General features: G+C 43.1%; 1 protein-coding gene across 1 annotated transcript in view; it reads left to right on the top strand.

Annotated features, from left to right (window-relative positions):
- The window catches only part of LOC138528708 (indolethylamine N-methyltransferase-like), a 136,292-nt gene that overhangs the window by 58,869 nt on the left and 58,381 nt on the right, over window positions 1-19,042 (top strand). Inside the window, exon 2 of the mRNA XM_069640563.1 lies at window positions 8,701-8,902. Coding sequence (XP_069496664.1) covers window positions 8,701-8,902 — 202 coding nt within the window. The remainder of the gene's footprint in view (window positions 1-8,700; window positions 8,903-19,042) is intronic.

Below are 19,042 nucleotides of genomic sequence, written 5' to 3'. Positions count from 1 at the left end.
AGGCCAGATTGAAAAATGCGGGCTTGCGATACATGCTACTATACCCGGCCAGACTTAAGATCATCCATAACAATCGAACGCACCTCTTCGAATCACCGACAGATATAAATGAATGGATGGACAGGGAGCAGATCCCTGACATAGAAGGAAGGCAACGGAAAACAAGAGAAAACGGCACCCCCAAGGAAGCCTAATGAAACCACTTTATCGGGACGTATGCGAAGTAATCTCACCTTGCAGATTGTGGCACCATCGAGTGCCTTGGAGCTGACCGAATGGCACCGCTTGGTATCGGACACTACCAAGGGGATTGGCCCGCACCCCCGAATCTCTTTGGGTATCTAACCCGCCCGTAGGGCACCAGAGGACCGTAGGTCTAATGGAGCAGAAACGGGGATGTCAGGATGGGGGGAACCCCGTTAGACTAGTTCTGTTATTGGCTAACGCCAAGTTCACTGTTTGCAGGGTCGGGAAATTGCCCGTTAGCATCCCGTCCCAGTTAGTTAATGGGAAAGTCCGGAACCACCTTGACCACCACACATCACCACTTCAAACTAGTATTGTTAAGTGCCACCGCCAGAGCAGGCCACTGAACCATACACTGACAGGCCGGGGGGCCACACCACAGGGCAGCCCACCCACGTCCTCACACTCACGCTACACCCATGACTTACGTTGTTAAAGTCATGTCATGGAACGTTAGGGGCCTGAACAGCTACATCAAACAACACAGGGTCCACACCTTCCTCAAACGCCACAAGATAGGAATCGCCCTATTGCAGGAAACCCACCTGAATGCACAGAAACTTGCGGCACTGGCTAAGAGATGGAGAGGAACCCTGATAGGCACCACGTACTCTAACTATGCACGGGGAGTCCTGATATGGATTGCCCCCACCATTCCCGTCAACCTCACATGCACCCACATCGATAACGAAGGTAGGATGGCCTTGCTCAGAGGCACCATAGACGGCAGAGAATTCTGCCTAGTAAACACCTATGCCCCCAACCATGATGCGACGGTCTTCTTCCGCTCCTTATACACCCGGCTTAGCCCGGACAGAGACGGCACGCTCATATGGGGTGGCGATCATAACTGCACCCTTGACCCGCGTATGGACAGATCGGATAACAAACATACCCGCCCCTCCCCTCCCGCTAAAATACTGAAAGCCCTCTTACATCAATACGCCCTGCTAGACCTCTGGAGGACTCAGCACCCGGAAGAAAGAGGCTACTCCTTTTACTCACCCCCTCACGCGGTCTACACTAGAATCGACAGCCTACTGGTGAGCGAGGAACACTTAGACACATTTGTAGACACGCAATACCTCGCTAGAGTGCTGTCTGATCACTCCCCCATAGTAACCTCCTGGACATTAACGGCACCGCGACCCCCCATACCCACATGGAGACTCAGAGGCGAAGCACTGTTAGACAAGGCTTTCCAAGAACAGATTAGGCAATGCACGGCGAACTATTGGCTGACAAATAAGGACAGCGTCCAACATGTCAGCACGGCATGGGAAGCTTACAAAGTAGTGATTAGGGGGGAGGCGATAGCCACTATAGGGGGGGCCCAAAAGTCTATCACAGCTAAGTTGGCTATTGCTGAAAACGAGCTGCAGCAACTAGAATCTTCGGCCTCCTCAGACCCAGCCCACGTACATAGCATAATCGAACTAAAGAAGGCCTGTCTACAACATTGGGAGGCCCTCGGGAAACTCAGCTACACGAAATACATCGAAAGAAACCACGCCCTCGGTGACAAACCGGGCAAGCTACTAGCGTGGCTCTGCAAGCGGGAAACCCCTAGAATACCTATCTGCCACATGCGCGATGATGAAGGCGTAGACACGTACTCACAAGCAACCATAAACCATATATTCACGAAGTACTATCAGGCCCTTTACACCGACCCCTCACAGCCAACAGACACTGAAATAGGGGATGTATTGGACATCATTGATTTACCACACCTCGAGGAACACGCGGCTGAATCCCTGGAAGGGCCAATAACCCCCGACGAGGTCGCAGTGATCATTAGAACGCTCCCCGCAGGGAAAACCCCAGGTCCGGATGGGCTCCCGGGCGAGTTCTATAAGGCCTATGAAGCCGAACTAGCCCCACTACTTGCCCAAGTCTTCAACGAGGCATACGACACAGGCCGACTACCCAGCACCATGAGGGAGGCAACCATCATACCCCTCTTGAAACCTGATAAAGATGGCGCAGAGTGCGGCTCGTACAGGCCGCTATCCCTACTGAACACAGATAGCAAGATTCTCGCAGCAATCCTGGCCATGAGGTTACGCAGAGTCATCCCGTCCCTGATCCACCAAGACCAGACAGCATATGTGCCCGGTAGAACCATTACGGAAAACCTACGCAGACTGCACCATGTTATCCACAGCACTGAAGGCAGACGGATACAATGTGCAGTAGCATCCCTTGACGCCTCTAAAGCATTTGACTCAGTGCGCTGGAGATGGCTCCTGGCCACCATGTCTAAGATGGGAATAGGGCTCAGCTACATAAAATGGGTCACACTCCTTTACACCAATCCAGAGGCCAGAGTACGCACCAACAGCACCTTCTCACACAAATGGGAGCTTTCTCGAGGAACTAGGCAGGGATGCCCCCTATCACCCATGCTGTATATTATAGCTATAGAACCCGTGGCAGCATATGTGAGACAGGAATACGGGGATGGAGGCATACTAGTAGATGGGGTGAACCATGTGATTTCCATGTACGCCGACGATATGCTCCTCTATCTAACAAACCCCACACACATACTGCCCTACATACTGGAAACCTTAGATAGATTTCACAGATACACGGGGATCCAGATCAACCGGGACAAATCATGCCTATTCCCCCTCGCCGCCTTGAGCGGGAAAATGGCCGGTCAGCTCCCCGATCTTGCCCTAAACTGGGAACCCTCCTCCTTCAAATACCTGGGCATCAGAGTGCACAGAGACCCCAAGACTGAGCACGTACTGAACACAGTGAGGGCAAAGGAAGGCCTGGCAAGGTCAATGGAGTTCTGGAGCAGGCTGCCGCTATCGGTAGCGGGCAGGGTGGGCCTGCTGAAAATGGTGGCGCTTCCCAGACTGCTGTATTTCTTCACCAACGTACCACACAACATACCACGACAATTTTCCAACGAACTACACAGACTGTGCAGATCATTCTTGTGGCAGGATGGCAGGCGTAGGGTCGCCCTCGAAACGATGCAGAGACCGTATGACAAGGGGGGCCTCAGAGTGCCCAACTTCGAACTGTATTACCTGGCCGGACAATTGAAGCACGTGATACAATGGATGGCCGACGAGGCCACTACGGACACTCGCTTGCTACAGCCGCAAGTCCCGCAATTGCTCCTCAGGGACCTGCTATGGTCTGAACCCAAGTCTAAACAACCTCACTCATACCTGATTCTCTTGGGCGTCCAAATCTGGCGGAGGGCCTGTAAGGCTGCACTGATCCCTGACCCCTACTCTCCTCAGATCCCTATAGCCGCCATCATGGCCAACAGACCGGGAAGCCATAGGATAATAAGAGACACTTGGGAACCTTGCGGCGTAGCTACCCTGGGCGACCTGGCGGATGATCAGGGAATCTTAACCTTCGCGGAGTTACAAAAAGTCTCTGGTATCCACACGGGACAGTTCTTACTCCACAATGCAGTGATTAGGAAACTGGTGACCCGCTGGCCACCAACGGATCCGTTAAATACTGGTCACGAACACATTGAGGACCTGCTCGGGGCGGCCGAGGGTGGCCATGAGACCTCAAGAATATATGACACACTGCTAGACAGCGTCACCCAACGAAACCTCCAGTGTAAGGCAGCGTGGGAACAAGAACTAGGATCACAATTCGAAGACAATGAATGGGGGGCCATAATGGGATACCACAGGAAAGTATCCAGGAACGCCAGGTTCCAACTCATCCAATTCTACATTACGAATAGAGCGTATCTCACACCAGACGTCATCTCCAGATTTAGTGGAGCTGTGACCACGGGGTGCCCCAAATGCAACGAAGCCCACGCGGCGATGATACATATGTTTTGGGGATGCCCCGCCATTCAGTCCTTCTGGGCCCAGGTCAAAGCCAAGGTGGCCGAGGCGAACATCACCCTAGAAGTTCATACGCCAAAAGCATGCATCCTCGGCATATACCCCAGAAGCAAGAAGAACAGACCACTCAATAAACTAAAAGACCTAATGTATATACTGGCGAAGAGACGCATTGCAATGAATTGGAAGCGCCCGCGGGCCCCCTGCTTGTTGACTTGGTGGCAAGACCTCCGCAAATGGACGAACGCAGAGACAGCGGTCTGGGAGATGGCGCAGTGCCAACAAAGGCAGGACACCTCAGACGACCTACTACAATGGGTGGAGCTAACGGTTACGCTGTTCAGCCCCAACATGGGAAGCTCCTCTGGCGATGACACAGATGACCCACAACAATCACGTGGATGAACTGGTGGTGTAACACGTTTGGGCCCGGACAAGTTGGGATAGGGAGGGGGGAGGGTGGGATGGGTGTGATTGCACTTTGTTTTTTGTGTATGTTCACGTTGATGACACAATGAAAATAATAAAACAGATTTAAAAAAAAAAAAAAAAAAAAAAGTTTATATGTCTACAAGAAACATGGATTGACACCATGCCTGGATGCGATGGATGCACAGTGGTCATGAATCCTGCGATAAAATGGAAGAGAACATACACGTGGTGGACTTGACCAACTTCTCCCCGTGGATTCAACTAACGATAGTAGACATTTTGATCACAAAGATGATGCATGGAACTGTGGTGCAAGCTCCGGTGCAGAGATAGCGATATTCAATTTATATTGGAACCAGGCGATGATTCAAACGGATGAATTTATTGATACTCTATTCTCCGCCGTAGATAATTTAGTGCTGGAAGCCAACGAAATTGAAATAATATTATGTAGAGACCTTAACATTCATTTATTTGACCAACAAGCCTAGTGATCGAGAAAATGCAACTCTCAGCGAGAGCGAAAACATGGACTAAAGAAACCACCTGGCGACATCTCTATTGTACCAACAAGATGAACCACAGTCAAAAAGTACTACCTGGACGAATGGAAAAGTGACAGCCACTTTAGATTACATCTATATGTCTCCAACCCTAGTCTCCAAAGTAATGGCCCAAGACATTACGATGTCCGATAACAGTGAACATCATGTTATCAGCATTACATGGAAAGCACAGTATTGCGAAGGAAGCAAAGTAGATTTACCGCACATGGAAACTAACACTGCAGTCACCCGACTGCACATTAGTGATAACCAAATGAAGAAATTAGTAAGCATATACAGCAATCCCGTGGTGTGTGTCAAGAAACAAATAAACTATGAATGGATACTCATACCACTCCTACGAAAGATTAACAAACAAGAGGCGTCCAAAAAAGCCACACTCATGCTTATAACTTACAAGTAGCAAATATAAAAAAGAACTACAGAGAAAGATCTCTGAATAAAAAGAAAGAATGATGTCAATGCATGGAGCGCAATGCGTAAAGCAAAACAAAGTTACAGAAATTTGGCAAAGAATGCATAAGCACTGCTCTTACAACAAGATGCAGAAGCAATCCTAGCACTACTGAAAACTAACAACACGCGAGGGTTGTGGAACTTATTAAATCCGCAAACAGACAACCAACATAAATAATCCAAGGGATTGCTGAATCTGCTTGGATTAACCATTTCGAGACCATCTATAAACGTACGGCGAGCAATCAGCCTATCAGTACGGATCAGAATGAATCGACCGTATGGACAAATGCATGGACATTCGATGTGAGTTTAACAATCATAAAGAAGCTCAATTCATCAAGAGCACCAGGCCCAGATGGCCTGAGTAATGCGCTCATAAAGAAACATCCAGAGGATTGGGCCAAATTATGCTTACATCTATTTGCTGCGATTGAAAAAGGGAAGCAAATTCCCATAACCTGGGCGACAGCCATCTTGATCCCAATATATAAAGCAGGGGATAGGCAACTGCCCACAAATTATAGACCAATCGCACTTTTGTATCCGATTGGGAACATTTTTGTGACACTCCTGCTTAATAAATTCAATATATGGATCAAAGAAAATTTGATATCAGGCAGACTGGATTTACCAAATGTATGGGTACCCATGTAAATCTTATGATCTTGAATCTATTAAAACATGAGGCACTGGTTAACAAACATAACACATATGCAACATTCATGGACCTGCATATGGCTTTCGATATTGTAAATAGAACAACACTTTGGGGAAAACTAAAAAAGCAGAACTGTCCATTGATGCTATTGGAACCAATCAAGCAACTGTACAGCAATACAACTTTCAGAATTAGACTTTCTCAACAAGGACAATTATCGGCACCAATTGAAGCGGACAATGGGCTTAAAAAGGGCTGCCCCCACGCAGAAAACACTGTTCAAGCTGTACACTGTGGATGTCCCTGATCCACCCTGATTTCAGAAGGCAAATCCACCTAAAATAAACAACCATCAGATTTAGCACTTGATGTATGCAGATGATATCGTTATTTTGGATAAAACAGAGTTAGGGCTACAAAGAAGTCTACGGGAGTTGGAAATATACATGTTGGAAAATGACTTAGAGATAAATACTGCCAAAACAAGAATCATGGCACAAACCACAAAAAAAAACAGTTCAATTAAAAAAATTGACCACTGTGACAGCAATCAAATATCTGGGAGTCATAGTGAATCAATCAGAAATAGAAGCACCCTGGATAAATCATTTAAGAACAAAATCGGCCTCATTGGCGAGACAAGGGCTACTTCTACATAGAAAATTTAAAAAATACTCATTAAAACCGATCCTTATTTTCTATCGACAAAAGGTGAGTGCCATCCTTAGTTACGGGAGTGAGGCCATGATAAATCTCAACCAATCAATTTGGGACCTCTTGGAAGGACTTTTTGGAGGTAAATTCTTGTTTTATCGAAATCCTTCCCGACTAAAAGAATCAGACACGAGATCGCAACGCAATCGTTACGATCAATAGTCGAGTGGAAAAAAATTGATTTGTATAGAAAGATGATTAATGAGGATGAAATCCCAGCATACAAATTATTTCAACAAAGAAATAACACAGTGGCTAATACGGCCTTAGCGCTATGGAAGAACGTCATGAAAGGCGTGATGACAGCAAATAGTATAACAACGGAGATGCTAGAGAATCACCCTCAATCTGCTAAACAAAAACTACATTGAAATGATTGGATACGCACTCTGACAGAGAAATCACAATATCAGATGAATCTGAACTGTGAGTTGGATAGCCGTGCACTTGATGATCTACCCGCATACCTGAAGCAATTTCCGGACAGGCTGATCAGGGATCAATTTATTAGACTATGACTGAACCAATTACCAACACGGGAACTCATGGCAAATAATAGGCAGATCCCTAAACAGGAAACCTTCTGTCGATTCTGCGAGAATAAACAGATGCTCCAGAATATCCATCACATCCTCATGATTTGTCCTGCGTTAGTTGAAAAGAGAAATTGGTTTCGAGAAATGATATCAAGAACTGGGCTCAAACTTAATAGCCAGGACAGATGGAATCTCATACTGTCAGGGAACAACAGGAGTCTTACTACTGTCATCATTCAATTTTGGAATCATATTATCCCCATGAACAACACATACACAGTTGGTATGACTTAAAGTAGCAAGGAAAATGAAATATGGAATTATGGAGAGTACAGACAATGAAAGAAAGCTTTTGTGTTTAAACTTTTTGTTGTACATTTTGGAAGTGTATGGTTTGTTTGGTTAAATGAAAAGTTTTGAACAAAAAACTATGACATTTCAATAAAAAAAAATAACCTATCAATCAAGATGTTCTTCCGTGAAAGGATGCATAGAGAAAACATGGATTTTTAAAAAGAGGACTGGAAAATGCAAGGATTTCGATATGAATGACACATTTCCAGTTGACTGATAGTCATCACACTTACTTTCTTTCCACTACCATCTTCTCCACAACCCTTGTGAACAAGATTCTTTCATTGTACAGGGATTTGTTGGAGGGTGTTGCAGGAGTTACTTACCTCCTCAAAACATGAGCAAATTACTACAGCATATACGTGCATGCTGGAGGGCACTAATTTGGTTAAATCACATGGTGAAATAAACTGTTACATTATAGTACGAATTTAATATATATTTTTTCAAACAAAATAACTTGTGGTATTTGAGATATGGGTGGGATTGAGATCACTTGTTAATTTAACACATTCAACACATTGATGCCCATTTTATTGTTTATTTCTTCTATTTGAATTGCCCATATTCATAGTAGGCCCCTCCCCTTAATTGTTGATATTCTGTTATTCATAGAAATATTCATTATAGACAGCACAGTTCATGGTCACATTTTAAGATACAATACAATGCTTCCTTCCTAATTGTTTGTAATGAATCACAATGAATATAAGTCTTTGTTAATGTAAGGACATTGTGCTTTTGTTGTTGTATGTACATATGTGTTGGTTTACTTTCCATGCTGGTCACATTATAATGTATATTGTTTTCCTCATGCTGCTATTGTAATTATGAATGGACTATGAAAGAAACAAACATGATATGCCGGGTATCTTGTGTTCCCTTTCAACCAGGTGCTGTGAAAGGAGACACTTTAATTCAGTATGGATTAAATTTAGCAACACTTTTCCCTGCATGCGGGTGCTTCAAAGAAATCATTTTCTCAGAATTCCTTGAGAGTCATATACAGGTTGTCAGAAAATGGGTTAACAAGAAACCTGGAGCGTTTGACTGGAGTCCTTCTGCAAAGTTTGTCTGTGAATTGGAAGGAAACAGGTAGGAATGCTGCTGTACCATGTGAAGTGTGCAAAGCTGCACACCTTTCCTTTGCATGTCAAGCAGTTTATTCATATTCAGAATGCAGGACCATGGCAATCAATAATATATCCCAATATACCTAAGGAGGAGTCATTATCGCAGGAAATGGTTGGGTAGGGTCATTATTCCAAGAGATGATGACCCCTCCGTAGATCTATAAGGCTATTATCACATAGCGGTTGCAATATGTGTTTGGAGGTTTGGTGCCTAAGTACAAAGAAAAGTTACTTTAGTGGTAAGTAAAGAAAATAGGCAAAATGATGTAGTAAATTAAATGTGGTTTTATTATGTGGTTTTGAAATAACTGGGGTGTCTTCATGAGTTACGCCTGTTAATTGCACATTTGGTTAAAATTGTTTTTTTTTCTTTTTTTATTTATTTAGCACTTCTGACAAATTCCTTTTGTCTTTTGCACTTATATAAAAAAGCATTACAATCTTAATCAATAACAATTAATACATTACATTACCTATCCATCACAATATAAAATTCACATTTCATAGAATACAATAAATGATCACTCAATCCTATATTTGCACTTGTCCAAGATCCTAAAAGAAACAGGAGAAATTAAAATAAGAGGAGAGGTCAGGGGTAATGTATATCCTTCAGTTTTGTTCTGTGGGAAGCCTTCCCAAAATGGAAGGCGGCAGCAGTCACTATCAATGAATTGGCCATATAAACCGCAGAACAAAATTGGTCCGTCTTATAACCGCAGGCTTCGTTAACATATTTGTTGTAGCTTTTCCCATATTGAGGTAGGAGAGCCTCATACTGCGTGAGGACATGACACACCGTTTCTATCTGCTTGGTACATAGTCTTCAGTCACCGTTCCTGTGGGAAACCACACCTTGCTCCTGTGTATTCATAGAAAGGTATTTATTTATTTAATTGTTTTTCTATAGCACGCTTAATACCTTACCTGAGTTCGGTTTCTAAATACGGATCAGGGATTTCAATTTCTGTTGCTCTGCATGGTCTTGCTTACAAGACCAGCGCATTGCGCGCGGATAGATGATAAATTGGCATTAGTTCGTACTTAGCCAAATATCTGGGGTTCATGGAGGGGAAATCCCAGCTATGTATACTCAGTATGCCTATGTTTGGTGTTAAGTTGATCTATGGTCACTACCATGTCATAATAAATTGACTTTTTTCTGCGTTTCACATTAAACTGTTCTAGTTACCCCATCCCATGTAATGCAATGTTCAGTGTACCCAGAAGGCCAAGTGCAGTAATACTTAACTCTGTGTATGCCATATCTTTCCTGATTTCTCTCGTTCTGCTAGCTAACCAACTTGTGTGCTCCACCAGAGTGGTTCTGAGTGTAAGGGCCTCATCCACTTTATATACCGAGGTAATGTATAATAGAATCCTAGACATTTTCCAGCATGTTAATAACAAAGTTATCCCCAGTTCGAGGCATAGAGCCTCGACTGGTACTGCCTGTGGGACCCCTAATATAGAGCTTAAAAGCGTACCCTCCAGTTCATCCAACCAATGTATGTGCTGTGCAGGAAGAGTTTCTAAGATATACGTTATTGCAGGTATCACACTTTTTAAATATGCTTCACACAGTGCTTCAATGTTCCCACCACATTCTATATATATATATATATATATATATATATATATATATATATATATATATATATATATATATATATATGTAGCTCTTAATGATTTACCACCTTCTCATAATCGCTGTCTGTACCAATTATCTGTGCAAGTGTGTGTTAGGCGCCGTAAATATAGGACTTTCCAAATTACATGGCCACAGCAGTGGCCGTGTAGTTATGGTTAAGTTGCTAAACCCATAGGAAGAGCACTTTTTTTGGCGGCTTATAACTTCGCTCCCCCTGGACGAACCCACACCAAACTTTGCAAAAAAAAGTATATGGCCCACTCTGCAAAGTTTGGTGAGGTTTGGTGCAGGGGGGGGAAAGTTATAGAGGGGGTCCCAAAATTTCTTTTTTTCCCATAGACTGAATGGGGAAAAAAATTTGCTCACGCCTACAGCCCAAACCGCTGGACGGATTTTCACCAAATTTGCGGCAGGAGCAGCGGCTGGGTCCCAAAAGCGTGCTTTTGTAAATTTGGTGAAAATCCATACAGTAGTTATTTTAAAACGACCAAAAAGTAGGTCGCAAAAAATGTGTGATATCTATGTCCGCTCTGCGGACACACTTCCCTGTTCGCTCCGCGGGCAGAACACTGATTGGCTAATCGACTTGCATCATGTCCACGGACATGCAACGTGTCCCCTGATTGGATGGTGAAGAGTTTGAGGTGCGTCAGATGTTTGTAAACGCCCACCATCTTGGATCCGTGCTTGGTGTCCGCGTCCATCGCGGTATAAACATATTAAAAAACACAACATTGCTCTTGTCAAACTTGTTCGTGAACAGTCCTATGCAGGACCGGAAGAAGTGGTTGATTGACTTCCAATCTATGTTTACAAGTCCACCATTTACGTTTCTGCCTCACCATCTTTGTTGTCACTGAAATAATGACATCAACTTGAAAATTAGTGAAGGTTGCAGGCTAAAAGCACTGTGCAGAGAAGTGATGCAGTACCCACTGCTAAGGGGTAAGGAAACTTTGGAATGACAGAATGCGCCCTACTCCAACATTGAAGTAGAGGGTACACAAAAAAGAGTCAAAGTGTTTCTAGCAATAGCCCCATGTGGGATTGTTGCTTCTGCAGTCTGCAACGTGAACCTTACCTTGTGGTATTACAGAGTAATACTACATTTCGAATGCCCGTTCTTTTATATTGTTTATATTGGGTGCCCAATATTTATTACTATTAAATAGAAGTAATTTCAGGTTATTTTACACTCTAAATTAAAACGCTTGATGTTTATAAATTGATGTGCTTGTGCTACACCCAGAGCGCGGCAAAGAAAGGGCTATTCATGTCTGTGTTAAAATGTAATAAAAGTAATAATGCAGTCAGACTGGTGCCCCCTACAGTTGGCACCTCAGGCAGCAACCTACCCTGCCTGATGCAAAGACCACCCTGTATGTGCATGAGAATTACAGTTCTCATGGATGCGGAGTGGCAAGTTATTGCAAAGTAAGAATGTATTTTGATTCTGAGTGAAGGTCACCACCTTTGAATTTTTGTTTGCGAGCTCGGGAAGCCCACGCATTGACACACAGTATAAGTTTCAATTGTTTTTTGACCTTGAGAGAAAGGAACCATTCTGAAAAGGAATTGAATGAAGGAGGGTTGTTATAATGTAAGATATAATAAGGTTATGTATTCAAAAAGTGGACTAAGGAACATGTAAATTCAGTTTATGCAAAATTGTTGGTGCAAACGGAGTCTCCCTTACAGTCTGAGTTACGCCAAGAGAATGGAAATGGTGAATGTAATGTAAGTTTAATTTTGGATGATTTTATACTCGAACAAGCATCAACTTATCATTATCTGAGCATTATTTGTGGGTTACATTGTACTTGTTTGTTCTGTGTGTCATATTACAATGAAACTCAAGTATAACCTTTGTGTGTAATGTTCTTTTTACCGTCCAGATGGGCAGGCCAGCATTGATATGCATGTAGACCACTACTCAGTTCTCCCTGGTTCAACGCTAATATTTCATTAAAATGCCATGTATGAGCACATAGAATTGTAGCGTCAGCTTTCGTATCCCATTTAGAGTTGATCATACTACATAGGAATGTTCTCGGAAGCAAATTGTAATAAAGCTCGGCTAGTGAGACATATTTCTATTATGTTTCCGAAACAGATACATTTCGCAATTTTGGGATTGTCATAGATTCCAGATGCCAACTGACAGATTTTTTAATCGGCAGCTGCAGCTACTTGTGAACAACTGGATATGTTTGACAGTTTTTTGGGACATTCGGCAAGGGCAGATATGCCCTTACACTGTACTAGCGATTAGGAGCAACATAACATCCTTTACGGTGGTCTAGCTTCAAGTTGATGCACAAGCCCTGGAATTCACTGTACTATCCAAGTGCTTCTTTTATCCAAAACGAACACCTTTTGTACGAAAAAAAGAAGAATGCGTGACTCACGATAAACATTTTGGATTGCGAGCGAAGAAAGAAATTTCAAATTTGATTGAATATGGCAATAGTCGGATGTTGTTGGAGCATTAATGTGAAATAAGAGTACTTTACAAATTGTATAGTCTTGTTGTTTCTTTTTAAAGTACGGTGTAGTATTCCGAATTGTGCCGTGCTGTGTTGTGAGAAGTTGTGTGTTGATTTTCGGGTTCTGCGTCACATCACGTAGGTGATGACTGGGCGTGTTTGGGTACGCTGCTCAGGAACGTCACAGAGAAAGGCGGACAATATCACTAGGATTGGTGATGTGAGGCTCAGGGGCGGGGCATATGATTTAGTGCCGTCAGGGCTGTTCACCTTAGGCCAGTGGTCATCAAATGTTATTAGCCGGGGCCCCCCTGAGCAAAATTTGGCCAGATTGGGACCCCCCAGAAATGCCAAATGGACAGTATATATTGCGCTACGTCACCTGCTCCCATCACAGTCGCTCCCTCATCCCACTCCTACCCAGTCCCTGGTCTCTCCGTACCCCATCACACACCCAGGGCTCTCCCCACTCTGTTCCCACCACTATCCCATGGTTCCCGCCCATTGTACTCCCACCATAGTATGTGGGTTCCCCATCCCGTTTCCAACACAGTCTGAGGGCCAGTGGCGGCTGGTGATTTTTTTAAGTGGAGGGGCATAACTGTTTCCCACAAAAATGCCATAGCGACCGAGCATAGTGAGGAAGCCAGAACCAATAAAGGGTGGTTCGGGGGGGTTTCCCCCTGTGAATGTTTTTAAAATAATGGGTTAAAATGTTGCATTGTAGAGCATACTTTTAACAAAAAAATGGGTAAATAGCCAAACAGTTTGCAATTGGTGCTGGGAGTCAAGGGGGCAGGCATGACATTTTTTACTGGACATCTATAATAGATGTCCAGTAAAAAGATACCATCCCTGTCCCCTGGGCCCCACTGGGCCTAACACAATCAACATGATTACGTGTGCATGCAAGTCGCTGCACATTTATACAGCAATCACTCTATCATTGACACGAGCATCCATCACCATACATTCACTCATAACATAAGCATACACGCATCCATACACATGTTTAAATAAAAACAATGAACATAAACATACCTTCTGCATTGGCCTGCGTGTGGGTGCTGAAATGCCCTGCTCCAGGCTGCTCTGTCCGTATGTGCGAGGAGGCGCAGGAGATCCTCCTTGGACATACAGACATGCAGTGCCCCAGCCAGCATTTTCAATGAGCTATGCAATGCTGGCGAAGCAAAACGCCCCAGCACTTGTATAGCTCAGTGAGCATGTGCGGCTGGGGAACTAAACTGAACTGTCAAAGGAAAACAGTTTTCCCTTTGACAGTTCAGCCAGCCCACGAGCACTCCATCAGCTGGAAGAAGCAGCTGAGGGAGTGCTCACTGTTTCACTTGGCTGGCTCCTTAGCTCCTCCATAATGGGTGAGGCACGGACTGGGCTATAGGGCAATGCCTGTACCAAAAATGTAAAATGCTAGTGTGGGCCAGTCAAAATGGGCCACCATTTTGGCCAATGTGGACCAGTTTGATGAGTTACTTAACCATGCAGTTATTAATTTTGACCATTGTTGCTGACTATATCACAATTTACTTACATTTTAACACAAAGCACCCCCTTGGGTACTACTGAAACAGTGGGCCTCATTACAACCCTGGTGGGAGCTGTGCCATTAAAACCGGCATCCGGGTCCAGCACCCGCGAATGGGCAATTACTGGGTCATGCCGAGTTAGGCGGACCTGATAATTGCCCTTTCGTGGGTGCCGGTACCGGTAGATCCCCATTCCCATTGAGCCCAATAGGGCTCAATCGGAATGGGGAGCTCGGATGCACCGGCACCGCTAATTACGGTGCCGGTGCATCTGACGAGCTGTGCTCGAGGGTGCTGCACAGCATGCATGTCATGTCAGACCTGGCAGGCTGTCAGGCACCCGCAACGGTACCGCCATAGTTGTAATGAGGCCCAGTCTGTGACTGAAGGAATGAATATCCATTTACAACTGCGGGCTACTTTTTCATTGTTGCCTGAGACAGTTTCATGCTTCAGCCCGACCATGTGAGCCACTCTGGCTATTTCTTCCAATCTAAAGATTTTTTTTTAGATTTCATGCTGAGCTCTCAGGGCCCCACAGTAATGTACCCACAGACCCCTGGGGGGTCGTGCCCCACAGTTGGAATACCACTGCCTTAGGCCGATGCAGCAACAGGTAAGATTAGCCCAAGATGGCCGCGCCCTGTTGCCAGATTTCACATGTGTACAAAAGAGGAAAACTAAGGTAAGGTGCACTGGAAATGTTTGTGCGATCGATCAACGTATGGATAAAAATACGTGCCTGAACCCTCGGAACAATAATATTTTCTGAGCATTGCTCTTGTCAAACTTATCAAATAATCTCTAAGGAGGTGAGGGGTGATGAGGATGGGATGGTATATTTGTGACTTGATTGCGAATGAGTTTACAAAGTTTGGTGGGATTCTGTCATGAGGGGGGAAAATTAGAGGGGGTCCCAAAATAATGTAATTGCTTAAAAATGATGTGACATTTAATGAATCTACACTTATTTTGGCAAACTGATAATCGATCTAGATATAAATGTTTTAGCGAAGCTTGGTGGGATTTTGTGACGAGGGGACAAAATTAAAGGTGGGGTGCCGAAATAATGTAAAGGCTTATACATGTGGTGCTATTTGACAAATCTACACAACGGTTTGCAAAGAGATTATAGATCTAGATATAAATGTTTTGGTACAGTCTGAATGGATTTTGTCAAGTGGGGGCTAGGCTATATGACGATTGTGTGTGCATTAATTTGACAGTTTTGAAAAAATAAAACATGGGTGGATTTGCAGCAAACTTGCGTAAGGAGCATTGGCAAGGGCCTACAAGCATGGTTTTGCCAATGTGCCAGAATTTTATTATTTGCCAAGTGTCATAAAGTAGCTATAACAAAAATAGCGGTATACCTTCAGTGAATGTGGGGTAGCCTGTGGCATTGGGCAGTGGCCAGATTGTCTGGTTCATGGAATAAGGTCATGATCCAGACAATCTGGCTGCTGGCTATGACCACAAGGGAGAAAACATAGGATTAAAGTGGCCATGTCCACCTGGGACTGGCTTTGTGGTAAAGTTATACCAAATTAGGATAGATCTGAAAGGGAAGAAAAATGTGCTCGTGGTAATATGGTCATAGGGTTCTCTTTTTGCCTTCTGTAGGCTGCCATGGAAAGCGAAGAGGGCCCTGTATGGAACCCTCGCCTTCCTTTTCCATGGTGGCCATCTTGGAAAAGGATTTTCCTTCCTATACTGGAACGCCACAAGCGTCCCGGTGTAAGAAGCAAAATCCTCTTTTTTAGCACCCCGGGTTCTGCTTTGGGAACTTGGGTTGCTAATGGCTTTCATCCCCCATTTCAGCATCGGTCCGCGGATATCAAAATCACTGGATGGGGGTTCAGCATGTTCTATGTTACATGTATATAAAGTAAGGGAATCCTAGTAAACATACATCAAATTCACAGTATGTATATGTATATTTAGTAAAAAAAACTTTGTTAAAGGGACATTATGGTTCAGTTGTGCTACCAAAAACCTATGTATATTCGGTAAAAAAACTTTGTTAAAGGGACGTTATGGTTAAGTTGCGCTACTAAAAAGCTATGAAAGTCAGTAAAAAAACATTGTTAAAGTGACAATATGGTTAAGTTGTGCTACTAAAAGCCTTTGCAATTCAGTAAAAAAAAACTTTGCTGAAGGGATGTTATGGTTCAAAGTAAAAAAAAAAAACCTGAAATTCGCTAGTTATGGTAAGGGAAGCAAGCATAACTCTCACCACCACTGTGCACTGCTAAGACTAACACCCAGTACATGACAGATGACATCACACATTTCATTGATGACATCACTGATGACATCAGATGCCTGGCTCACTCTTTTTTCCTTTACTGATATATCTAGGCCAGTAACAGTCAGGAACTAAAAATTAAAAAAGTACTATATTTGTAGACTTGAACTTGAAATATGTTCTTACAGTAATTCACTTAGGGTCCACTCACAGCATATGAAACATATACAAAGGGGAAAACACAGACTTGGAAGACAGCAATGCTATCTATGTATGAAGATGATCAGTAAGGTTATCAACACTGTTTTATAGTTCTGTTGTTTTTTTATTACTGTACTTTCCCTGGATATGCTATTTGTACACATTGCATTTACACAACTTTCCTTAGGGCCTGGTCACAATATGTGATAGTTATACATAGGGAAGTAGTAGAGCAATCATTTCTGTGTGTGAAGATAATCAGTTAGGTTACTTCACTTTCCCTGTATATGCTCATATGTGTATGTGTTGTTGTCTGTTTGTGTTTTGTGTGCAGTATTTCAAAAATGTAGTAAGTGGGTTTTATTAGGTACTTATTAAATGCTTTACAGTATGCAAAACTCTAATAAGAAAGCATTTATAATTTTAGTATTTAACATGACAAGATTATTATTATTGCATCTCCATCATGCCTGCTGCCCACTATGCCTATGTTACTACATGTGTACCTTGGTATATTGAAAGAAACTTGATAATACAATGCTATTTGGATTAATGCATTGCTTAATGCACTATGTACCTCATAATATTTATTCCAATGATCCTTGACACTTTTTTTATTAACATTACAATAAGAATCCCTTGTACAGACTTTTCATGAAAGGTAAATGCACATGTGATGTCATCAGTGATGTCATCAATGACATTTGTGATGTCATCTTTGATGTCTTGGGTGTTAGTCTTAGCAGTGCACAGTGGTGGCACGAGTTAAGGCTGCTTACCTTACCATAACTCACGAATTTCAGGGGGTTTTCGGTTTTACTTTGAACCATAATGTCCATTTAACAAAGTTTTTTCACTGAATTTCATAGGTTTTTAGTAGCACAATGTAACCCTAACGTCCCTTTACCAAAGTTTTTTTACTGAATTTCATAGCTTTTTAGTAGCGCAACTTAACTATAACGTCCCTTTAACAAAGTTTTTTTTACTGAATATATATGTGTATATATATATATATGTATATATATATATACGTATATATATATATATATATATATATATATATATATATATTATATATATATTTTTCTACCACACCCAGCTTAGTTCCTCCCAGATACCAGCTATGTTTATTGTTCTTTGGTTTCCCACCCAAAATCATAATTTGAATTTTACTCTGGTTGATATTTAGTCTATTGGTAGTGGCATGTTTTTCCCAAAAATTCATTGACGTCTGGAGACCTATCTGGGTCTGATCCATGATGATAGTGTTGTCGGCATAGGACATGAAGGGTATTGGTACTCCCGCCAATTTTTTGGGGAAATGCAAGCCTTCCTTCGAAAAACTCCCATACATCACTCACATATAAATTGTATAGGGTGGGGGCAAGGACACAACCCTGTTTCAGGCCCAAGTTTGTATCAATCTGTTGTGTCAAAGTCCCCTCCTATGAGGTTCTCACCACCACCTTAGTGCCTGTATGCAGGTCTCTAATGAGAATAAGGACAGATCAATCCCACTAGTACTAGTTTCACCCCTAATAATCAGCCTCTGATGACACACTCAAAAGTCCCTGAATAATCCACGAATGCCACATATAATTGGGTCCCATGGGTTTTCTTAATCTTGGCTAAAATCAGTTTAAGGGCCCAAACACAGTGAACCGTTCTGCCACCACGGCGAAAGCCTGTCTGACTTATCTTTAAGATGCCGTTATTCTCACTCCATTTGTTAAGATCTGTTAACGAGCGTTTGGGGAAGATTTTGCTGCTGGCATCCAACATAGCCAGCAGCCACTACCTCCTTAGTTCGTCTCTGGGTCTTATGCACAGGCATAAGACAGATGATCTCCAACTCCCAGGAACTGAACCACTCTTCACAATGTTTTTAAAAGCACTACTGAGAAAACAGGCCCACAACATGGGCTCCTTTTTAATTTACGATGTTAGGTAATTTATCGGGACCAGAGGT

Source organism: Ambystoma mexicanum, chromosome 7q (genome assembly GCF_040938575.1).
Source record: "Ambystoma mexicanum isolate Mex_15411 chromosome 7q, UKY_AmexF1_1, whole genome shotgun sequence".
NCBI lineage: Eukaryota > Metazoa > Chordata > Amphibia > Caudata > Ambystomatidae > Ambystoma > Ambystoma mexicanum.
Note: the sequence above shows the minus strand (reverse complement) of the source record. Positions and strands in the feature narration are given on the sequence as shown.